Raw genomic sequence first — 26,613 nt, forward strand, 5'->3', positions numbered from 1 at the left:
AGAAAGGGTTACTCAAACATCCGTGTTCAACACCCCGTGTCCTTTGCTGTAGTTGCAGCTCTCTGCCCTTAGCTTTCAGGTCTGAGCTACAGAAAGTACCAACCCTCGACCCAAAGTGCCAGAACTGAAAGACTCCTTTTTACGCAAGGTTTATGCCAACATTGCACTTTCCTCTCCATACGTGGTGTGTCCCAGATCCTGTGAGCATTGCATACCTGTCTTAGCATGGTATGCACACAACCCTCAAATTCGCTTGCAGTAGGTGAGGAGCAAGGAAATTTGGGGGAGCAGTTTCCACCACCTGTTTCTTCAGCTGCAAGCCCCAAGGTAGGAGCAATCTTTTAGCACTAATTACACTAACTACCCGTAAACTACCCGCGGGCAGGACATGCCTACAGTGATGCCCGAGCTAGGATAGTGCTCCACCTAAGGCAATATATCCTGTTTCACCAGAAGGCTAACTAGCTGAAAAGAGCATGGTTTCTAAAGCACACGGCTTCCAATAGCCAAGGCTAGGGCTCACGATGGGGGTAGCTCTGCCCTCCCCCCCCACCCCGTGCTGTGCAAAGCAGACGTGTCCCCAGGGCCCACTTTATAGCTTTGGGCTCTCCTGCATACAAGCTTTGCCCCCAACATTGACATCTGTGTTTTTCCAGCACTGCAAAGCTATTGCAAGTTGTTACGATTACAGAGGAAGGGGGAACCTCTTAGTTATCTATAAAGAGGTTTGAAGTTCAGCACTGCAAGTCTGATCAGAGTGAGGAAAATCACTTTTATTTATTTATTTATTTTTATTTTATTACCAAAAACAGGCCTTTCCTGATAGTTGGTTTCTGTGTAAGAGATACTGCTAATGCCTTCTAAAAACTTGTGCTCTGGTCAGGAACTCCCTTGGCTGGCCATAAAGCATTCTCTAAACTGGAAAATTCTGCCTCTCTTAAACCATAACTAAATAATATAAAATCAAATGGTTGAAAATGTCCCATTAACTGTACTACATCAGAACAGCAAATTAAGAAACAACATTCTAAGATCTTTAATTCTACTTCAACATGTGTAATGCGGATAGTACAAGATATCAACTAACAAATTCCACTTAAAAGAAGCCATTGTTATTTTCTACTGTAATCTTAGTCTTCTCATGCTGCCTTTTATACTATTCCACCTAACTCCAATGTGCATTGTAAGCTCCTAGGAACGTTATTTCATTCTTGCTTATAAGAACTTTCTTTTTCTACCACTTCATGATAATAGTAAAGACACACTACAACGAGAGGAGCAGTAATAATAACCAAAAGCTGTTCTATAGTTTTCACTGAAACAAATTCCAAAGAGTGTATAGCCTGACCCAGCTTTGCCACTGCCAAAGTCTCCGGCAGATTGAGAAAATTAGTACAAAATATCAACAAAGAACTGCTAGAGGTGTTGATCTTCCAGTGATGCTTACTGGCATTTGGAGATGCACGTACCAAGGACAACATCAGTAGCAAGAGGATTTTGTTTTCGGGCCCAGGTTTTTGGCCGCAAAAGTAAAAATACATGACACGGATACAGACTATATAGAAAAAAATAACATACAGCATTTCATTTACATTACAACACCAAAGAATTTGAAATGACAGTGTAAGGTAAGTCTGAATTACAACGTACTTAATGCAAAGCGTTGTTAAGAAGTGTGGTAGCACATATGGCATGTAAAATCACCTACTGTTCTACAGCCCTTGCAATACCTATGTACTACGAAGTGACAGCCTTAACTTAGAATTTTATTTGTTTGTGAGCTTAAAAGTATTGTGATATATCTTTATTTCTACATAACATACTTCATCAGAACGTATAAAGCGGAGAATTTCAAGTAGTAAACGAGAGTATTTGTCATGCGTGTGGAGCAGCGCTGGCAGCACAGAACGCAACAAGGAAGCTAGGCATTGTCACAGCCCGCAACCAGGAGGATTAGGGCAGTACATTTCTTATTCTGCTAAATCCTCAAATCCTTCCATCTCTTCTCATTGTTAGATAAGGACCACAGTCTGGCTGTGTGCCTTGGGAACGCCAGTATGTGCCCTTACGACAAATCTTTATTAAAAAGAAGTATTTCATAAAAAAGCATCAGTAAGTTCCTCCGGGAAGTAAAAAAGTAGTGATTAGATGGCCATCTGAAACATCTGAACACATATTATGCACATGTATAATGGTACAACTAACAGCACTCAAAAGTATTTCTGAGGTTAAGTTCTCTGCTGCACCAAAAATGCATCAAGCCATCATTACACCTACACTCTTATGTGACCATTTACTATGCTGATTGTGCTATTTTATGTGCTAATCATCTACAGTAATTACATCAAAAGACAAACACATTACAGGATTTACTCAAGTGATATGTTCCTTTACTATACTGTTTTGATCAAGGGTTAGATGTATTTATTTTTATTTTGCCCTAAAATGACAAAATTAATGTAAAATAATCCTTAAAACCAACACCATCCTATCAGTGACGATGCTTTTTTGGTCAGAACGCCTCCTTCCTAAATGCAATTTTTATTTGGACTTAAGACACATACAAACCCTTAGACATTCGCACACGAAATAAAAGAGGTCAAAGTAAAGAAAAAAATTACCCTGGTTATTTTGCCTTCAGAATTTTTAAATATTTTCCCAACATCTCAGCAAAATTATGCATTTTAAAAAGACTGCAGGCATTGAAATGATTGTCAGTCATGCAAATAATCACTTACTTACAGTGTATGAGTTTGGTTTGGATAAAGCAAATTACCATTTGAAAATAACTTGAAAAACACTCTGGGCTAAGAGCTTGCTTTATAAATTTTAGCTTGGCCACAATTTTTCTTAACCTTTTTCTCCTCAATCTCCATTCAGTCAATATAGTAATACAGTCTAAATTAATAAACAGCATTCAACTGCCACAGGTGCATTCAACATTATTTAAAATTTGATCTTGTAAAGAAATAGTAGATACTGGTTGCAACTGAAGGTCAAAAAGCAAAGGACTTCAGAGCTATGCAGAAGCAATCCTTTCCTATGCACCCCTTTCTTCTCTTATGATATTGCTTTTTGTCTAGAAAAACTGGAACTTAATGTCTAGAGCTAGTATTTGAATAAAATTTATATTAGAAGTAATAGAGCTGATATTAGTGTGTGTTTCTAATTACTGTGCTGACATGATGTATGGTCACACAGCTATGTTTAAGAACATCTTAGGTTTTGTCCATCTGTCACTGCAAATAGTTTGTAGATATCATTTCAAGTGCAACAGCTACAATAAAAACGTGAAAGGTGTCATGCTTTGTAAGACAAGATTTAATATAAAAGCAGGACACGAAGAACATACAGTAAGATGCGATCTCACTTTACCAGTTTGAGAGGAGAAGGCTGAGCACTTTAATCACCTTCCGCTTTAGGCAGAGTTCAAACAAAGGCCCGCTGCACAGGCAAACGGCCGAGGACCAGTCTGCATGGGCACAACCGGTCTGGTTTGACCCCATCTGCCAAGGCTGACAAGTCCAAAAGACCTCAGTTAATATGAAACGGTATTATCACACCTTCATTTCTAGAAATTAAGCTTTGCCCACATGACTAAGGTATTACAGACAACACAAGACCCCCTTACAATGGCTCAGTATCATCCTAGGCGCTCACAGCATTTGCTCACTCTTTAAATAAAAGGTACGCAGTAAGTACTAACAGTAGATCCTCAAAGATACCCTGCTACTGACCTCCACTGCAATCCAAGGAACCCCTAAGTACCACTGGAGGATTTTAACCCGTTTGCCAAAAACACAGATTTAAAGACTTAATTTTAGACATTGATTTTTAAATGATTTGCAACAGCGCTTTAGACTACCATGTTTTCCAAGTTACTTAGATGCAAACCTTGCAACATAAACATCAATAGAGTGCATGACCTTAACCCCTGTACTAGAAAACTCTCTGCCCAAAACTACTACTATGTACGAACGTCTTTGAAATAAACTGCAAGTACAGGCAGGTCAGGGACCAAAACTTACTGTCATATCAAAAGCCAGACTCCTGCAGAATCATTACACTGCTTTCTACCCTTATTTCAGCAAAAAATGCACCAGGCATCATGTTGTTTTTAAGAGTCTAATCAAATTGCAGGATCATACTATCTCTATTTAGTATTGGTCCCACTGAAGCAAAGTTCCTGTTCAGTGGGAGGAGAGTTCCTTATAACAGAAAAAAACAATTGTGCCAGGTTTAATCAAAAGTGAAAAGGATCTAGTGAATGTTCCCTTTGAGCCACATAACCCACTGCTAATTTCAAGATGGGCTCTGAAACAAGGGCAATAAAAAACGTCCTTCAGAGTAACTGAGGAAGACTGATGAGCAACTGCAACTGTAGCTAATGCCAAAATATGCAAGTTTGCTCTACGCTACTGAAATGCTTTTCACCTACCTGCAAGGCAATAAAACAAGAGGTGGTGTGGAGGGAGGAGGGAATAAAATCCCACTACAACATACCAAGGGAAATATAGCTTCTTGACTACAGACTTATCACTTCTACTATTCTCTAGAATCTCTTTTTCCTCCTTGACCTCCTCTGTACAAATAAATACACAGGGCTGAGGAACAGTCAACATTTTAAAAACTAAAACAAGCTAGGAAATTATTCTCACCGAACTATATAATTTTGTATGACATGAACTGACTAAGGACAGGCTTGGCAAAACTACTCATTCCAGTGCGGGTGAATCACAATCTGCCTGAACAGCCTGTGATTATAGAAATCAATTTATCAATCGCTTATTTTTGCATGTTATCAAGGTCTTTAATTAACAATGCTTTAACTGAATGACTAAAACTTCACAACGAACAGGTAATGTTAATAGACTGGAGACAACTTATGAGATGGAAAAACGTACTGACCTGCTCACATCAGGTAACTTGACTGGAAAGTAAAGAACTTGGCACTTTGGTCTGATTATTTTTTCCAGATCCTTAGGTCTGTGGTCAGGAATCAGCTTCATAAATTTTCCAATAGACGTAAGAAATGATTCCATATTAAAAGCAGAGTTGAACACAACAACATCAGCAACCAAACTGTAAAAAGTGGTTAAGATTAATGAAACTTACTGCTAGGAAAAAAGAATAGAAAAAAAAAAGATTGACCGAGTGCATCAGGTATTACAGAATATTACAGAAATTGAATGTTTTTACTTTTTTTTTTTTAATCTATGCATACGTCATCCCAATTAAGAGTACATTTACTAATCATAAAATACATAACACATAGCATACAGTATCAAAAAAAAATTTGAAAGACCATTTGGTATATTAACACAATGTTTTGTTCCTTAGATTTTAAAATCAACAAGATCAGTAATGTTAAGATGTGGTTAAATGATCATTTAGGTATTATTTCTCCGCTGAGGTTCTCAATCTGGAGGAATGAAAAGCTATCAAAAAACTGAAATATCTGGAAGTTTATCCAGGAAGTGCTGACGTAACCTTAGCTATAGTGGCAAACATGCAATACTCCAACAGAGGTAAGAAATGTTTTATGGCTAGTTGGTTTTCTCAATATGTTATATATTGTAATACAGACCTATGGGTCATAAGATACATTGAGGACATGTGTTCATAAGTCACTGGGCTGGTGAAAAGTGTATTTGAGGTGAGAGCCTGTCATTCATCCTCACTGCATCTCACCGCTCTCTGGTCAAGAGAGAAAACTGACAGTGCTCACAAAAGCAGCAGGAGTCAGCAGGAAAGGCAAAAAAAACATTAGCGAGAGAAATAATCCTTTTCAACTAGGCTACGGGAGTTGACATGTTTTCTGAAATCCCACACTCTTCCCCACCTATGATTTTTAACCCTGCACTTCCCTCAAATCTCCACCAATGAGCCAGTCACTGTTTCCGAATTGACTTACACGTGACACAAAACACAGCAGGAGCCTCACTCTTTTTTTTTGCTGCTCTTTGACATTTAGCAAAGGCTCCAAATATTTGCATCTCTGCTTGTCTTGTACATTAATTCTCATCTTTCTAACTTTTTCCTGGAGGCTCTGCATTTCACTGGTGTACCAGAAAGATCTTGCCATCATACCTGCCTGAGCAGTTAGGAGGAAAGGAATTTCAGTCATTGCTAAAAGTGCGAGTTTCTTACCGGTACGACACAAACCCTTTAGAGTCATTAAGAAGCAAATTTCTCTTTCTTAATGATTCAAAACACCAACCTGAAGATTCAAAGCGCTCCTCTTTCAATTAGCTCCAAAACCTCTAAGCAAAACTGCAACGATACGTTTTCATATTTCTAGTATTTCTAACAGATTTAGAAGATGGAAAGATTCAGAAAGAAACCCTGAAACACTAAAACGTTCAGAAAATCTTCATAAACTCTAAAGGAAAAAAAGTAGGCAGTTTGTTTCATTGTCTCTGCAAATGTCCACTAGGTAGTTAGGAGTAATATAGAGGAGATGTCTTCTTTTTGCTATTAAAAAAGTGATTTCTGCAGCAACAAAAATGAAAGATTAATATTATATAATTACATAGAGAAGCTATTGGAGGCTGAAGGACCAAATATCTACAGAGGTCTATTTCTTCGAGGCAAAAGAAAATAATTTTTCATTTAAAAATGCATATTTTGAGGATTAATGTCAGCTCACAAGAGAGAAACCCATGTACCAAAAATATAACTGCCATAGGAAAATAAAATATATATACAAAAATATTCCTTGCCTGAGTACCAAAGAGCACTTTTGTTTACGTCAGAAAATCTGAAGATGGCTGCTACTATTTTCAAAAGATATTTCATTACAATTTCACATCATTGCTACTTAGTGACTGAAACATCTTGCAAATGCAGTGGCAAAAGCAGCTACAGAACAGAGCAGCTACAGAGTACACAAAGATGATTATTTCAGAAATTTGAATATCAACTGGCTTACATTATAAAGATGCAAAAGCTTAACAGATACTTAAAAAGACACAATCCATATTCCTAATAATTCTAACAACAGATAGGTGAGAAACATCACACAAATGAATTTATTTCAATTCAAAACTACTCAGTTTTGCTGTTTCACTGAGGTTTGCACAGCGCCTAACCACAAAGCTTTTCTGTGCTGTTATTAACTTCTTTCATTAACTTAGATTCAAGAAATGCATTTGTTTTTAGTAACAATAAAGGACACAGCCTTTAAAATGTCTGGGTATTTTAGCACTGCACAATTTCTGAATACCAGATGAAAGAAATATAAGGATTTATCTGGTATGTTTACTGCCCTCTCTTCTCAAGAAAAGTGCTGCAGTACATTTTAATTTCTGTTTATTTCCCTAAAAACCTCTATATAATTTCAGTTGGATGCAGTAAAAGCCATGGCTAAGCAACAGCTGATTAGCTGCAGCTCTGCTACATGGATGTGAGACCAAGCGTCTCGCTCATTATGGCTCAGGCATAGGTCAAAATTTACACAGCTAACAGGTATGCTACGGCAGTCCAAATGTAGTGCAAGCGGACTTTATGTACTCCTCCCGATTTATTGTTCAAGCGGATTGTCTCTGCCTGCTTATGCCAAAGCACTTTTATCTGCATCTGCTTGGGGCTGTTTGTGCCCGTTTGCTCCGGTGCCATCAGTTCAATAGAGAAGGACTCCTCTGGCGCACGATGCTGGAAGTTTGTACGTGAAAGAATACCTTAAACGCCACGCAGAGGTGTGAGAAACACCTACCAAGAGAGAATCTGGTTGTATCCGTATTGAAAATCTCTTTCCTGGCACTTCTGGACGGGATAGGCCAATTGGTTCTCATGGAAGTAGAGGACCTTTCTCAATTTGCCAAGGTCAGGCCGCAGGGCCACGAGTTCAGCCAGGTTAAGCACGGAGCTTGCAAAGAGGACCCTAGGAAACAAGGAGAGCAGTGTTCACCGGCCGCGAGCATGCGCAGGAGGGCCACCCTTCGCCCTTCTCCTCCCCAGCTCCCCCCACAAGAACAACATAACCCCTATAGGGACACATCAATAGCTGAGCCTTAATACCATGTAGCAGCGCTCTAAGTTTTGATCTCTTAAAACGCAGCTGCTAAGAACTCGACTAGAAAAGCGCCGAATCTCATTGGTCTGCTCAGCTCAGTTACAGAGAGATGCAAAATAAAAAAGCTGGATGGATTTTATTGAAAAAGGCAAGAAAAGCTGTATCTGAAGGACAAATGGAACAAAGATAAGGCTGACTAGGGAATACTTGGCTTGCCAGTTTCATTACACTTTACTTCTTTATGCAACCAACTACTGAAATTCAATATATGAGCACGAATGGCACATGTTCATGTTATGACATAAACCCTTTTGATTTATGCAGTACACTTATCCAGTATGGTCTTTTTTTTTTTCCCTTTTTGTTTTTCTATGTTTTATTTTCTCATTTTTATTAGGTATCCTATACAACAAAAGGTCGTTTGTGTCTCCGTACCCCAGTACGCCATACCACTCCTGCTATTCCACAGCATTGCACACACCCTTCAGTTAGATAAAGTGGGCACAAACCACGCTAACAAGCCGCTATCTTAACCTTATTTAATTTACTCGACCACCAGACAATGAACGTACTTAAATGTGTGACACGAAATCTTGACCCGACTGCAACCAGTGGCAAATATCCCAGCATTTCACCAAAACTATGCAACTATCTGCTGTCCTCTGGCTAGCACCGCTTTCATTCTGAACCTGCGGAGAACAGCAGAGCTGTAGACAGACAATTTGTGTTATAAATTTCTCAGCACGAGGGATAAAAATATTGAGAATGCGTATTTATTGCACATAAAACATTAAGCCTCAATAAATTACTTTTCGGCGTAGCATGTTCCTTTTTTTCTTTTTCTTTCTTTCTTTTTTCTTTTTTTTTTTTTGCTATCCACCATTTTAATAGTACAGATTCAGAATATGATGCATGAAAGGTTTATTTCTCTTAAAATCTTTTCAATTGTTCCTGGTTTTATACAGTTTTTGCATTCAAGAATACCATCAAACTGACATCACTGATATTATAAACTGATTCTGGTTGTCAACCTTAAAACTTGCCTGTTGCCCAAAATAACCATATAAACGGTTATTTACAACAAATAATAGTAACTATAATAAACATATTTATGGTTATTACAACATTTTTGGATAATCTGTATCTCAGAACAAGCACCTCCTAGAGAACCAATCCTACATCTATCTTCATCTACCTGAGTCAACGCTAATCTTCTGAAAGGCTAACAAAAGTAAGATATGAATGTTACTCCCTTGCTCATCAGATATTTGCTCTTCTAAAGGGACTGTCAGATAGAAAGCCAATTAAGACATGAGCACTGGTTCGTTATCAGCCATACAGAGACCATATATTTATGAATATCATCACATATTTGTCATGAGGAGCAATAACCTCTGGGCTCCACAATGACCTGGATGCCAGAGTCAAACAAGAGGCAGAAAAGCTCCCTTTAGACAATATAATACCCTTGCTCAGAGAAGTTTAGAAACAAGAGAATGAGGAAGAGAAAAATACAAATGAGAGAAACAGAACGTCAAATACAACAACACTAAGATTAAATGGTTACTTGGGTAAATTCAGGATACTTCTGGATTGTGTCACAGTTTATTCTTTCCTTTTTTTTCCTCCATTAAATTTATTTTTAGACAACTTTTCTTTTTCTGTGATGAGCTATGTAGCAAATTGAATTCATGTGGGATAGTGTCTATAAACTTGGTTGCATTTGAATGAAGAAAGAAAAAAATATATGGCACATTGGGATTGAAAACATGGGGAAGCAGCACGAAGCGAGACACAAAAGCAAGAGTGGAAAGAGAACACAGTGGGGGTGTCAAGGTTAACATTACTGCCGGAGAGAAAAGGGCAACGGGGAGCACGACGAGAAATGAGATCCGAGATTCAAGCTCGGACAGAACTGTGCAGTTCTGAAATATCTGAACTCACTCTGATGGACAAAGCAGTAACTAGTAGAGGAATATGAAAAAAGACGGTTATATCCACAGGAAAGGAAAATAATTTTTGCAGTACTGGTTGTGGGAAGCTGGAGGAACATATCCTCATCGTTAGAGAGAGCTAGAGACTGCCTTCTAATAAGGCAAGCAAGGACACGAACTAGGAAAGCCGGGAAGAGATAGACCTGAATTTTCTACATTGGAAGTGGGGAGCGATAAGACTCAATTAACAAGTCGATCACTTATCGCTGCCCAGCTCATAAATAAACCAGTGTCAAGAGAAAATTGTTATAATTACTAGCAAATTCAGATTTAGAACCTCAAATGACATTGCTTATGTTTCGCATTGCAAAAAGAAAAAGTTAAACTGGTCGCAGCATTGCAAAACACCCTTCCCGATTCTCTTGCATTACTTCACAGTACTTCTACAGTTTAATCCAACGAATATTAGATGCACTTAAATATCTTTGTCTCTTGACTGGCATAAAAGCTGTTAACTCCTAGCAATAACCAATTTCTTAGGCCTCACGAGCTTAAATAACACCTGACAGTACCAGTCATTGCGAACATGCCCACAGAGAAGCCATGTACGTGGCTAATGGACTCACGCAGGGCACTGGAGGATATGCCCGAGTGTATTGCCACTTAACACCTATTACAAGGGGAAGAAAGGGAAGTTTATTATAATGCAACGTGCGACATAAATATATGTCAGTTGTCATTCTATGTGACATCAACTTTCATTTTACCTCAGGTTATTATTTAAGTAATAAATCCTAACAAGGTGAGCTTTATCATCCCACCGAGTGTATCCGGGAGGTAAAGACACAAGGTGATAGCAAGAACGCTCGAAACATGATAATTCCTGACAGCTGCTGCTTGAGCACAAGTTAAATTGAACAGTTTATCTCAGCATAAAGATGTTATAAGGTTTTATGTTTAATTTAAAAAAATTAACATAAAACCCAGAGAAAGCAGAGTTAGGCAATCTTTCACAAACATGACATACTACAATCACTGTATAAGCTGGATTAGTACTTATTACCATGCTACTAGAGAATTAAGCTGTTTTTAGACCACCAAAGAGCTTTAAATTGCAACTTTTGTCTCTGTAAGAGAAACCTATATTTAAAACGTCTGCTAAATTCAAATTAACAGCTACATCATTAGCTTACCATCTCACAAAAAACACATTTAAACTGCTATTATAGTATCCTTATCTAGCCCCATCAGCAATATGATACCCAATATATACAGTACCCTTCAACAAATACACGGCACAAATTATCAAAAAAAACATGAGTTGAAGGTCACATTTCTAAAGTGACTGCCCTAGCTGTCCTCGCCAAATATCCCCAAGTATTTTTGTGGGTTACAAATGACCTTCCTCCATAAGCCAGAGCCATCGCACATGCAGTAGCACCACTGCCTTGGAGACCAGCCAAACTGCAGTGCCACTAAGCTTGTGCTTAATTTGAATCTCTTAGAAGTCCTCCTGACTTCTGTGGAACTACTTATGTGTATTAAGTTAAGCATGTGCTTAATTCATACTAATATTCACGGGAAAGAAGTTGAGCATGTTTGCAGATCCAGAGCTGTGATGTGCACATGGGATAATCTGACCTATGTCTTTCCTATCATTGTATTCCAAAAAACTGAAGAGCTGTAAAATAGAAAAAGATTTTTTTTTTAAACTGGCAGATAAAATAACAAACTGATAGATCTCCATTTATATCAAGCAAGGCATAGAAATAAAGGTGCTAAAGTATTTTTCCTTTATAAATCTTCTCTGTACCACAATTACGATTTACCTTTTATGAAACTGTCCAAAACCTTTCAATTAAATTCTCAAGCAACTTAACTAAAAACATATTTTGCCATTCCTTGGGAGACCACGCAGTATCTACAGAGGGACTGAACCCTTCAATTCTCAAGTTCACAGTGCAAGGGGAGTTCAGAGCAGCACCTAATTGTACTGGAAACTACCGTCGGTCTCGCAGAAGTGCGGTCAGCACCGAGACCCCTGAAGGACTCGCCGCCTTGGGTGGACCTAAGACCTCGCAGCAGTACGACCTCCCCTGCAGCACCAATGATATTTAAGTCCATAAAACTTCACTGCAAAATAACTACATTCACAGTAAACTGAACTTATGATTGAAGATTTGGTAGTCCAGAAAATATCTATAAGCACACTCAATTTGTCACATGTGGTATTTTGAGAAAGTAGAGTTAGATTTTAGTAGCACTACAACTCTGAGACCTTTGGGGGAAACAGGCACTAAAGAAAAGGAATATTCATTAGATGGCACTCACTGCCTTGATATTCATCCATTTTTCAGTAGGGCAGTGTGATGCTGGAGGTAACGCCTGTGCACAAAGTCTGAAACTAAAACGTGGACCATGAGTAGTAATTACAGCTCCCACCAAACTCAGCACCGAAGCCAGGACACCAGGTGAGGTCACACAGGTACTGCAGTGCAATAAGTCATCAATAACTGAAAACCCAGAACAGCATGTCACACCACTGCCGACGGCTACATCTGCTCCAGCTGATTAGAAATACTGAAATTTTATAGCAAAAATGGGAGCTATTAGGGGAAATGCTCGCCATGAGATGAGGGGGAGCGCATCCTTCTGGTGAAGGTGCGCAGCGGTGTTCTGCCCTGCGGTGCCTCCTTCAACCTCAGCAAACAAATACAGAGCAGGGAAAGGACACAAAGTATGGCCAGAACTGCGTTCACCCAGAGAAACAAGAGTTTAAAAGCCAGACCATGGTATCTTCAGACTCCCAATGAACTAAACCTGAAGGCTTTGCCTCCTCCATCTTTCCTGCTGACAAAGTTTCCTTGATTTCCACCCTGCAGTTCGAACGGTTCCAACGATCAGGCTTTATGCTCTCTATTCAAATGTAACGCTAATTGTATACGAAATAGCACTGTCAATCACGGCAAGTCAAACAAATCAGTCATTTTTCCTTATTATTGAATGTGTTTTTACACGATCAACTAGTAAAAGTTTCATTTTTATTGCTATACTGAGAATATACAAATTGCAATCAGATATAAAATGCTTTTCCATTTCCCAATAAACAACAGATGACTCTGAATTTCCGACAATAATAAATACTAATAAATGATAACATATGACAATATGCAGTATAATAAATAATAAATTAACTCTAATTTCTTTTTGAGATGGAATGTACAAATGTCAAAAATGCTTATAGATATTTTAATATATATATCTCATAAATTAAGTTTTTTTATATAGAACATAATTTGAAATGTTTACAGAAATAATTAAGTCTTACTATTTTAACATTCTTTATTTTTCAGAACAAATCACAAGGGTTGTCATCCCTTTCATCTTAATTAGGCCATGTGTTTGTCTTATTTATTTGTTATGCACTTTCATAAACGTTTACAAATATTAATTGTAAAGAAAAATATTTTTTCCTCTTGCTGTAATTACTATATGTACATATGAATACACAAGTGATGAATATTTATGGCTGCTACTAGTTCAGTAGTTTTGGATTTGGGGTTTGTCTTGTTTACTAGCATAGAGTACAAAAGCATGGTTTGTTTTAAGCACACAATGCCAATCCCTTTTGATATTTTTATTAAAAAAAAAAAAAAACTCCTTCCTTCATTTCATATTATTTTTGAGTACAGTAGAAATTCTTATTTCTAGTGTGCTAGAACTCAGCCACATTTTTCAAAATACTTTATTGCCTAGAATTCAAAATCAGTTCCCCCTTCTCCACATATACCATATCCCAAACAAAATTCACAACTATCTGCACAAATATCTGCTATTTCACATACAGGGAGTAGAAGGAGGCTGCACTTCCAGCATCATTATTGCATTTCCCAGTCTCTCCCTCTTTCCTCCTTACATGACATGCATTTTTAGACCTCTGTTATGACCACGAGTGGAATTTTCGAAACCCTCCAGGCTCGACTTACTGATCCCACTGATCATACTGATATTGTTGAATACTGATGTTATTCAACAAGACTAGTACTGGGCTGAAGCTGAATATTATCAATTACCTCACCTTTAAAATATTCAAGAGGTTACACAAACGAGCAAAGTATTTCGCTTTTAAATTATTTGCATTCTAAATTGCTGCCTTTCCCCATGAATTTCTATCTCAATTTGCTGATGAGAATATTTGCATACAAGCAACCCCTGAAGTCATGCTGAAGCATCGTCCTCAGAATCCACTTTTTTGGGCCCCAGCCCCAGCTGATGCTAACCAACACATCTATACCCATGCCAGTTGCTAAGATCTGGCCTCAAACATTTACCATGATTTTCTATGACCAATAAACTCCAGAGACACTGAAAAGGATTTGAAAGCAGTTAATCAAATAACTTCTTTTATATTTAACATCAAGCAGTAAGCTTGAAATATATTCTTTCAGAGATAGACTTTTAGAGGAGGGGATTTTTTTTATTATTTTTTTTTTTAGGCGTCAGCACTGAAGCTTCTTGAATTAAGTGTGTGGTACTATTTTTCCCCCCTGATTTGTAATTAAATTTGGCTTCAATTAATTACTGACAGATGCACATTTTCCCTTTAACAGCCAGATTGTTCACCATGGGCTGCATCGTCCTGCCTGCTTCCACGAAGACAAGGGTCGAGACCAAGCAGCTCTAGCTGAGGTGATGGGGGGAAGGAGAAAGCCACGAATCCACATCATCTTCCTCTTTCAGATTTCGCACACCATCAATAGCAAACAATGAATTCAAGGCATCTTATTAAAGCAGAACATAACACAAGCATATTAGAATATCCCAATATTAAAAAGCACCCACTGGTGAATAGCTTATGAGATACATGGACTAACCCTGGTCAGGTATGTGCAAGAGCACATATCTTGATAGAGCAAGAAAAAGACTCTTAGTACACGCTTTCTGAAGGAAAGTAATCCATCAAGTGTTCACATACAAGATGTGGAGTGATTTAGAGTAAAAAGACTTTTTTTCTTTTTTAAAGTGTAAAGGCTTGCAAAATTGATGCTTCACTCAAATTAATAACCAATTGCTAATTAAATAACATTTAATTAAGGATTTTTTTTTTTTTAATTCTCCGGATTCATGTCATGGGGCATCTTATCTGTGCAGCTCTGAAGGAAAAACAAACTTGCCAAAAAAATGGCATGAAAAATGCAGTATGCTCAAGAGGTGGTATCAGTATGGAAAGTCTTAAGGCTGTATAGAACAATACTACTATTTAGTAGCAAAAGTGAACAACAAACTTTGAGGACTATTGCTTTACACTATCTTGTATTTGTTGAAGGTGGTTTGAATCTGCAGACTTAATTAATAAAAGAAGAAACAGGTATTTTCCCATCTTTATCTGTAATGAGTCCATTACAAATCCATGAATTTAGATTTTTCATAGTATTATACACTCAGTGCATAACTATTTATATACAGCACATAGAGCGTAACTCTATCTTATATTTAGTGTAGACTGCTCCTGAACACAGACTTTATTCCTTACTGTTACAAAGATAACGCTGTGAAATGGCAACACCAAGCAATGACTCAATTACAGAAAGGGAACGAAGCAATTGCATTACAGTTTTCTTCGCGTAGGCCATATGATTTCCATCCAGGAAGCTGCCAAGTAACGGAGGGAGCCGACTGATCATTTCCAAGCATCTGAGATGCAATATCCTGCACACCTAGAAAGGCAAAACTCTAAACCTTTCCTCCTTATTAACATGAAAAAATAAGCAAAAAGTAGCATTTTTCTCGCTGAACTGATCTTTCCAGGACATATATACTTTAGGTGTTCTGCCAGTTTCAAGGCATGACATTTTTTCCCCTCGGTGGATAAGGCAGCTAGCTAAAAGGATAATTTTGTGTCCTGGGAGGTGCCTAGTACTAAGCGTGCGGGAAGGCAAGCTCGCTTCTGAGTACCTCTCCACGGTCAAAGCAGAGAGGGTATGCTCAGTTCACAAAAAGCAGTCCCAGCTCAGACCGCTTGTGAGCCATTGCAATTGCTACATAAAAGTCTATATTAATAGTTGGAAAGCAAAGAGGCTTTTTCACGAAGGTTTAAATGAAACAAGTCTTTTCTCTGAAGCAAGGTGGCAAATCCTCCTACTTGCTTTGCGCACGTCTGAGGAAAGTGCAAAAGATATTACTTAAAAGAAATGATGTGGGGACTTTACATCAAAGACGCAGACAGCAAAATTCCTACCGACAGTAATGGGAAAGGGAATCCTCTATGCCAATAAAAGCAGAATTCACCAACTTAAGCAGTCTTAAGATGAATAAGTTCCTATCCTTTTTCTTTCTTTGCCCTGTGGCAGGTAGAAATTGATTGACCTGAAGCCAAAGGAGCTGATGATGGCTCCTTAAAGGCGAAATAACAGCTTCTCTGTCAGCTTGACTCCAGGATGACACAGGATCCAGAGCCAATGTAATGGATATATGGACTTCACTGCAAATAAGATTGACTTATCCCAGTGAAGGAAGCGCAAACAGACTGCAGCATCAGCAGATCCACCAAAAGCAGCGAGATTTTTATTTAAGAAAGGTTTAGAGGAATAGATGGTCTAAGCAGCTCAGAGCGCATGACTGAAGGCTAAAGTTTTGGCAAACTCAAAACTCCCATCTTCTCCTAGTTTTACAGATTTATACACGTTATGTTTTTAAATGGAAGACCCGTTCCCGTTGCATAATCACAGAGGAGATGGGCAGGGTCTTAGAAGACTGTTCAGTAGTTTTACATTTCAAGTATCCTCAAACTCCTGCTGTCCAAAACATTTCAGACTGCTGCACGTTTTGTATGTCACTTATGCATTTCAGTATCTAAACATTTGGGTTTTTTTTGTTTTCTATAAATTTGAAGACTGTTGCTAAATGGAACTTAGTTTTCTTAGCAAATGAATTTTGCATTTTTTAATGATTTTCCACCTCAATCTATAAACAATCAGTTCTTTTAAGAATGTTTTTACGGAAGTTGACTCTCTTGTTGCTCATTTTCACAAAAATTTCCACTGCAGCCTATCAACCCTACAAGACATAACCACTGCATAAGAACGGGGAACTTAGAAAAAGCAGGATTCTTCCCAGAAAACTAATACAGTCCTCGAAAAAACTCAGACTGTCATAAAACCTGAGCAGCTGGCAACTCTGTCACCATGAAGTATCCATATGGAAGACCGAGATGTGTCAAACTACCCAAAACGAGTTTGGATAGTGCAGAAGATGGAATAAATAATTCAGTATCTTCAACACTTTCAACAGCAGGTAGTAGATATGCTACCTGCTCCTACAATGTGCCAAAATGTAACATGCGAGTGAGAGCGAGAGAAAGAATGTGAGTATCTCCAAACTGTTTTCATGAGGATATTTTGCTCGAGGAGGTTCTCTTTTTAGAGGCATATGATCCGTATCAGATGTTTGTCAGGAACAGGCAGCGCTACAGAACATTAGGAATAACTCAGAAATTTTAATATATATTCACAAAGTGTATACTCTTTCAAATATATTTCACTACAGAATTGAATATACCTTAATCAAGCATTACATAAAAATATTAGGAAAGTGCAAAGGTGTGTTTATCCCAACAGCCCTTCACACATATATAATATCTGTTGCTACAGTATAGCGATAGCTTTTTTGCTTTAATATAAATTGAGCAGACTATTCAATGTGATCAGTTGAGGTTGCCATTAGAACCACAATTTAAATGTTTCTGGCCTCTGTTCATGCAATACTTCAACTCTAAAACAATATATCTTTTGCAACGTCAATCTTCTTCCTTCTCATAAGAAACAGCCACATGGTAAATTAATGTATTAATGTACATCATTTATCCTCACAGAAGACAGAGACACACTAGCCACACTTCTGTTCCCTAATTAAGAAACTAAAATAAGAACTATAAAATGTTTAATAGTCTCCAGACCAGAGTATCATAAAAATCTGAATAAAAACAGTGCCATCAGAAGACGGTCTCGGTCAAAACCAAGTAGCATGACTATTTTTTAAATACCACTATGGGACCAACTAAAGAGACTCACTGTCCCTGAACGATCGTGACCACCCACATCAGTTCTTCCCGCACACTCAAAGCTCCCCCTCCAGCAATGCCTACACCCTGAAGGTGATGCTCAGTCACTGAGGCCGCGAAAAAATGAGGTTGCAGGAGAATCCCACTTACCCATTGATGCAAGCTGACAGAGCCCCGACCCACATGGAGCACCAGCACCAGCAACCAGCACCTTAGCCAAGAATGCGGGGACAGTGGGTAAACCAATATTGAAAAGTATATCAATAAGGAAAATTACAGCCTTCACCTACTATACGTTATTTTCAGCCACTTTTTTATTACATAATTTCTGAACTCGGTCAAACTCACGTTCACTACCAGAATTGAATGACCACACCGAAGTGGCCGAAGGAGCTGAGATTTCAAAAAAGTGAGATAATTACTCTTCTAAACTTAAAAGCTGCCAAAGGTACTTCAAATTTTCAAAAAAGTATTTGTTTTGTCTGTTCTGAATTAAGCTTTAAGTGCCAAACAAACAGTTTCTCTACAAACATTTCTATCAGAGATCAGAAAGGGTAGCATTTGGATTGAGCATAACCCCTCAGTTATACTCAATTCTTAAATAAAACCTGCAACATGCATGGCATATACCATAAGCAGATTTATTTTTATTTATATAACATGATTTTAAATGTAATCTCTATTGATGTGCTATCATTTTATTTCATCTGTTATTATAACAGGCCTTCATCTATAATGCCACTAACAAAAAAAGGAAAAAACCAAAAGAAAGGTCAACTTGTTTTTTTTTTTGCAAGGCAACTTGTTTTGCAATGTATGTGGAGTTTCTGTCATGGAGTATATAGGATATGGATGCAAGTGCTAGTATTAGAAAAGAAAACCTAATTCTTCAAAGCTTTTACTTTCGGAGTCTGACACAAAGTTTTCACAGAGCTTTCCCATTAGGAATCTTTATTTGCATGTCTGATTTTATACTACCTCTCAAGTCTAGTTTTTGGTTAAAACAGAAAACTAAAATCAAAAATACTGCAAGAAAGCTGTCCTCCCAGCCCTTCAGGCAGAGATAAGGAACGGTAGTGGTGGCAATCCCTGAGACAAAAATGCCTCGAGGCATCTCCAAAAGCAGCCCTTCACCAAGCAAACTGGACCCCAAACACTGGAACACTGAGATTTTTCCCATACGGAAAAATCTAATAATTAAGTGATAACTAGTAATGTTTTTAGGCTTCCAAATATTTTACAAATTACTGTTCCCAAACACCTCAGATGCAACTATGGTATCTTTAAACTTCTGAATTCGCCCTATCAATAAATAAGGTGTTCAGTGCTGGAAGTGCACTATTCCCTATTAATATCCAAAAGACAGACATGATTCTGTTGTTGAAGTCATACCTAACAAAGCAAGAAGGAAATAGCAGATGTTTTCTAATCATTAAGAAACTGAGGCCAAATCTTGTTTATCAAGGGCCATAAAGAGAATCAATGCCACAGCGAGTACTCGGGCTCCCAAGGCAGAGTTTAAGATAAGAGAAAGTCAGGGTCTATTGGCTTAATCAATTCATATGTTATCATGTCAGTGGACCCTGATTGCCACAGTCCCTGACAGACTTCCTGAAATAAAATGTTATCTTCACAAGACCATAGTAATTCAGTATTTTCAGATATATTTTCATGACTATATAGTATATATACACACATATATGTTTCTGTATACATATACACACACAGATATATGCACACATACATACATGCGTTTTCTGTGCTTCTATCCAATTCCATAACATTACTGTGAAGTACCATATTCTAAATTAAGCTATTTAAACTGTGGCCAGGAAAATTGTTGACAACAGCTAATTTGTTATTGGGAAAAAGATCATGCATCTCTCCACCACAGAAAGCTAAAAATCTGTTCGAGGTGTCTGGTCGACAAGCTTTCATATCTGCAAAAACTGAACGAAGTGAAACATTTTTGGTCAAGGTCTCCACATAACACAATTTTTCCAGTGATGCCTTTGGTCTGCATGTAAAACCTTTCAGGGACTCTCAAAAAGAAAATTTTCGTCAAGCTGTTTTTCAAGATGACTTGAGATATTCTTTGGAAAGTATTTTTTAAAAAGCTCTGGACCACTGGTAGCTATAGAATCATATGGGATTAATTTTCTGTATATATCCCTATATATTTTTGGAAGAAACAAATTAACTTTAAAAATCAAAGATCTTTATACAGCCCTGCACTATTTGGTACAGATATTTAAGTAATCTCTACTTCCTGGCAAATACTGAAATGGATATTAAATTTCATTAAATTATTGTAGACACAAGTAGTAAAATTTCTTTTCTGCTTTCTCTGTTAGCTCCTGTATCTTGGAAATCCTTGCAGTAGCTGAGTACAAAGGATAAGTCGATATTATCGGTGATTTAAATCCCTTCTTCCTACTTGTAATATCAATTAAAAGATGAAGGGTGCGCTCGATGTATAAATGCACGCCCAGTGGTCTGCCGACTGGCCACGCAGGCGCTCTCCATGGAGTTGCAAGAACATTCCCCTAAAGAGATATTTACCATTCCTAGCACCTTGTGATGATTTTAGCATGTCATTCATTCATTCACCTTTCTTCCTTTTCTTAGAGAGAAACAAACCGTACACAGAAGACAGAACTTTATCATTCCAGGCTCAACTAAAACCAAAAATCCCCACTGAACTGCATTTACACACACATCCTGTATTTACTCAGCACAAGGGGAGTGACCCACGTCTGCAGAAAACCTGAGCAGGGCAAGCTGTTTCATTCCCTTACATCAGGTTAATAAAACTAGTGCTTTGAAGGCTCTGAAGCCAGGATGGCAGAGAGGTATCCTGGGGGAAGGAACGAGAAACTGTACGAGCGAGAGTCAACCCCGCTGGCGTAGCAACTAGCAAGCACGGGACGGGCTCACGCATGAAAACAGGTATGGCAAGACCACATCATAGTTCATAATCCCAGACTACCACCCAAAAAAAGAGAAAAAAAAAAAAATCAGTGCTCCTCTTTTTCGGAGGGAGGAGCTGTGGATTGAGCTGAAGGGTGAGAAGCAAACTAGCCAGTAAAGAGTAACAACTGTATTTCTTTGCTCCTTCTTGCCCCTGTTGTTGGATTAATTACTATAGGTAATTACATCAAATCTCTTCAAGAGAGAAAGAATATCAAGCCAAAACTATATCTATCAGGAATTACGTGTGAATAGGATTGCAGTGTCCTGAACTTCCTCAGAGTTGATTTCTTCATTTTGCAGGGCTGCTTTTGAAAGTAAAAACTCAGATTACAAAGAGACCGATCAAGAGGGACATTTATTTTCCAGCTTGCGTTGTGTTATGTTATTTGAAAGAATCTCAACTTTTAAAAACATCGAAACAGAAAAAAAAGGGAAATAAGGACTATAAAAACCCTCCTAAGAAATAACTCTTATTCTAAGCAAAAAAAAAAAAAAAAAGCCACCCATGTGCAACATCAACAACATGTAACAATGTTTTTAAAAACATACCATCTGCTTGCTTCTTATTGCAAGTTTAACCTGAAAAATGCTTATGATGCTATTAACAATTTGCACCCACTACCTTATTCAGGTTGTGCACGCACATTTCTGCATGCCCGTTTCACAGGTCGCTAGATGAAGCTGAGCCCTAGAGAAAGCCCCCGGGCTCACAACACCCCAACCGCTGTCTAAACCTTCCCTGCACTCAGGATTAGGAATCACACAATGCAACTACGGCTTAACTTCATTAAAGGGATACAACCCTGAGACTACAGGAAGACCTCTTTTAAAAAAAAAAAAAAAAAAGTACTCTGTTTTTTCTAAGTTACCCTAGAAATCCTAAACAGGCAGCCGGTAATAACAGAAAGCACTTAAACTCCCTCTCCTCTCAGTTCACAAGCACTTACAGAAAGCCTGTTCTTAACCCTTTCACGCAGGCAAAATTCCCTTTTATCTTCCATTTATTTTCATTTTTACCTGAAAGGGAAAGAAGAGTTAGGCTTTTATGTACAATAAACATCAACTGTACTTTTAACAGTATATCAGAACGTGGTCTACTTTCATCGACAGGAATGCATACCTGAATTTATACAAAATAACAATTTTGCCCTTCCAAGTATGGCACGTATTTAATGTAATGTTCATCTCTATATGTTCTCACTGTTTAAGAACTTGGCACAGGTGTTATTAATAAAATAAATTTATTTTTGAAAAGGATGCTATTCTATAAGCTTTGAAGCTCACACATAGTCTAACTTAACCCAGCTTTGGCTCATCTGGTCTTTAAATGACTTCTTTCATGTGGTCAGCCCACGAGCCATACGTACTGCTGCTCAATCACGCCACTGTACATTGTCAGCGTGAGGATGATTTGCATGATTTGCATTTCCTGTACCGTTTGAGCTTCAATGAGCTCGAAGCACCACGTACAAAAGAAACCACCGCCAAGTAATGCAAAGATTTTAGTTAAACCAGATGAGAGTATTTCAGTCAGGCTGCCAACAATAAAAAAAAAAAAAAAGTCTCAGGGATATCCTGTTAAATAAGGATTTATTTGTAGGGAATCTGAACCGTAGATGAGAAGCTACATTTGCAATATAAATGCTGTACGAATTAAATAATAAATCTGGTCTAGCAGAAAATAATGCAATGAAAATAATATTTTTCTTACTGTTCTTACTAAGATTTTTGCACCACATTATGTTACTAATTTATTTATTTAATAGATCATAAATGGGTTCTGACTACATTAATTTTCCTACTATATACAATGAAATGTAATTAAACAGAACCTACTGATTGCTAGTTAAGTTTCTCTCTATGAAGAATTCCTTTATTTTATCACAAATGATCAATAAAAGCTGTTGGACAAATAACTGTGATAGAAGCAGCATTACAGAGGGCTCAATGAGTAACTATTAAAGTGGAAAAAAAAACGTACCAGAACCTAGTCGTCATGAAAAACAGAGACAGATGGGGAGACAGACCTATATGATGCTACAAATAGATGAGTATCTTGCAAGGATTTCAAGAAATGTTGTAAGACCTGGTAAAAATTTTTTAAAACTACAGATTTGATTGTGGTGCTGTATTTAGATTCACTTGAAATCTAAACTGTAATATAATCATGAAATATATTATTGAAGTTAAATGTTTTAAAAAAATCTGTAAGATCTTTTCCAGGCTTTATCAATAGTGCCATTATTTGGTACAAGCCACTATTGGAACAGTTATTAATGCAAACTTTCATCGTCTTTTTTCAAGCAACTTAAGTGTACCCCATTCCCAACTTAAAAGCTGGAGGTGTACATGCAAACTTCATATTCAATATAGCATTTTATAGCAAGTCCCCTCTTTAAAATAGTCGATAAATTCAATCACTAGAAAGATTACTTTACAATAGTACGTTGATACAATTTACTGCATCTTATCAGTTAAAGAGGGTACACGATGGCAGCCTAAGACATTCTGTTAAAGCACTGAAGGAATCTGCATATGATCAGGCTTAGCAACGAAGCTTTGGAAACAACAGCAATGGGACTTTACTGAGCAGATTCATTTTTAGAAAATTAAGAAGTTGTGTCTTCATATTTCTACATTATTCAAATGTAACCAGATTTAACAACTGCTATAAACTGCTACTGAAGGGTTAAATTCTGTCCTAAATACAAAAATTCCATTTATTCCATTGTTGCCTGCAAACATACAGTCAAGAGTAGAGTTTAATCATAATATGTATATTCTATATAGTGACTGTAAAATTTAGTAATAGGAATGACTATCATATTAAAAATGCATTTTGTCATGTTTGCAGTTAGAGCTCCCCTATATAATACTATTATTTAAGGGTCAGCTAATTTTATTACAGAAATAACCAATAATCTGTATGAATTTTTAGGCTCCTGAGCTTTCTAGCATGTCAGCCAAATAAATATTATAATGAAGAAAGATACAACTTAAACCAGGCTGTCGAATATGGTTCTACTGTGTAAGCAAAAAATCTGTATTTGCAATAGACAAAAATGGTCGTTAGAAATTTAATTTTTTTGCCCTGGAAATTGCAAAAGCGCATATAGAAAGAGCTTTTCAAAAGCTAATCTGCAGATCTTCCCCCATGATCCAAGATGCTGAGACCATCTAATGAGGTACTAAGTCTACTACTGTTCGAGCACAATCAATAATACCAAATATTATGCAGCACCCTTTTTTGGTCATTTCCCAAATTTACAAGTCATACACAATATTGGAGACTATAACTAATAATTTTGATTAAAAACTTTTCTGCTGTGCTTAGTTTAATACAACGAACAATATGAAAATATCAAAGTTAAAAAACCTATTTATTAATATCTTATTCTCATGACATCTAACACACAAAAAGTGTTGCTGGTGTTGCGCACTACATAAAACGATTCAAGAGTATCTGCTCTTTTCTTACGGGTTTCTGTTTTACCTAAGTAGATTAGAATGCAGCATTATTCATTATCAGCCTTTCTAGCACACTGTTTTTGGTTAGTTTGTTCCTAAGAAACACTACTACGTTTGAAACTAAAAATAGGTTGCTATTTTTAGCCATTTAATCACATGAGGAAAAGAAACAGTTTGTATCAGTCGTCTTTAATTTACAAAATAATTCCGTAATGCACTCTGTGCATGTATCATGAAAATCGCTGGCACACACCCTTTAGGCTCGCGCAACGTGGAGCTGCGCGCCTGCTGCAGTCGCAGCAAAACGTGTTTTAAAAGATTCCAGCAACAATAGTCTTGTGACTAAATAAGAAACAGAAGCAGAAGCCATGAGCCAAACAGATACCTATCGGTTTCCTTGAGCTTAATCTGATTATAACATGGCTCTCAAAAATGTTAAATAGAATGCCACGTCAGAGAGCAGGCATATGATAAAAATAGTTCATGACAGGAAATCATTATTAAACCAGCATTACTAGTGTATCTGTTATGGAAATTTCCCTGTAATTTTTCAAGGTTTCCCCTCATGCTTTTCTTGAGTTGCCTGTTGCACCTTTTTTTTTTTTTTCTCAATGATGCGCAAGTTTGAGATGTAAAAAGAAAATTATCACTGCAATTTTCCAACTATACTCTGCTCACTACCATCTCAAGTATGTCATACATCATCTTGTCATTCACTTTAACAAGAAATCTCATAATACTCATAGGCGGGAAATAATCCAAAATGGGCAAATGCCACTATGGTAAAAACTCATTCATATGTCATGACAGTAAAAATCTCAAATTCAATTAGTTTCGTAATGAAAGCATCTTAAATTTTTTAAGTGGAAAAAAATTTCTACGAAAAGCAGTTAGGAATGGCACGAGAGCTTTTCTGGAGTCCACCAAGCAAAATTAGAAAAACAACACTTTTGATAGTATACTATCCCAGACCAACGTTAATGTTTTTAAAACTTACAGAAGTAAAATAAAATTCGGCACCCTGAAAAAAAAAAACCCACGCCATTACTATCCTTGTCACAAACATCTTCTGGATTACTGTGCTTTCAGAGCACTCCCTCAAACCCAAGGGAGACTTTGTCCTGCATTTAGTTACAAAATCCAGAAAAAGCTTTGAAAAAAAAAATGTCTGAAAAAATAAAAGAAAAACTTCTGCAAGAAGACTACCTTCAATTAATAAAATATACTTTGGCATATGTAAGAGATTTCAACACACTTTAACAGCCACCCCCAAAAAATCATGGTTTCTTTTTAAAATGTCATCGGTATGGAAAAAATTAAAAAAAAACCATCAATCAAACTAAATGCCTATTTTCAATGAAAAGATAGCTAATCTTTAATGGTGATTCAAGCCTCCCTGAAGAAAAACCCTGCTACATTTGACCATTACTGCAGCAGGGCACACCATGCCGTTCCTGTGTGTCTGCTCTTCCCTCCAGAGGCGACCACTTCCCAGGACAACGTCCCCACCAACATGAACTATTACTCAGATCCTGGCAAGTTCTTAAATTTTAGAGTCTAACCTACGACTAAGAATTATTTGCCCCTGGCATATCATAAGATAAACACATGACACAGGAAGAAACAAAGAGGTGGGAGGAACAAAAATTTTTTCAACTTAACAAAAATATATACACAGAGCTAGGGAGAGTCTTCTCCTAACCAAACTCAAGCTTCGGCACACCTCAAAGCCAAGTGCGATAATGAGGATTTTTAAAGATAATAGAGTCACTATAGCTTTTGCAAGTGTTTTCTAGGACTCACTTCTTGATTTTTGTACGGTTGTTAGCATATTTGTCCCACAACAGACAAGCTAAATCTGACTCAGCATGAAAGTGAATGTGTATCCTCTTTAAAGTGATGCTTAAGCCTTATTCCATAAAGAGTCTTTCAAGAGCGTTCACATCTATTCTTCTTCTTAATATCCCTCCCACATTAAAAAATGATTATCTAATACAGGGAGTAATCAGCTCATGGTTTTACTAGTCATCCCTCCTTGACAAAGCAGAAAAATATCCAAGCGTTGAGCATTAGAACGTCAAGGTTCAAAACGCCCAAGTTTATTTAAACATAAATTTATTTAGATCTCAGTGCAGCAAGCCTGAATGTTGTCTTCTGATACAGAA

The 26,613-nt window shown here is 37.4% G+C and overlaps 1 protein-coding gene across 15 annotated transcripts in view; it reads right to left on the reverse strand.

The window, feature by feature from the left end:
• The window catches only part of GTDC1 (glycosyltransferase like domain containing 1), a 197,680-nt gene that overhangs the window by 89,090 nt on the left and 81,977 nt on the right, over positions 1–26,613 (reverse strand). For all 15 annotated transcript variants that reach the window (XM_068949317.1, XM_068949311.1, XM_068949312.1 and 12 more), the window contains 2 exons: positions 7,715–7,882; positions 4,909–5,082 (listed from right to left, as the gene is read on the reverse strand). In XM_068949317.1, coding sequence (XP_068805418.1) covers positions 4,909–5,082; positions 7,715–7,882 — 342 coding nt within the window. The remainder of the gene's footprint in view (positions 1–4,908; positions 5,083–7,714; positions 7,883–26,613) is intronic.

The sequence above is a fragment of the Struthio camelus genome, chromosome 6, assembly GCF_040807025.1.
Source record: "Struthio camelus isolate bStrCam1 chromosome 6, bStrCam1.hap1, whole genome shotgun sequence".
In the NCBI taxonomy this organism is placed as follows: Eukaryota; Metazoa; Chordata; class Aves; order Struthioniformes; family Struthionidae; genus Struthio; species Struthio camelus.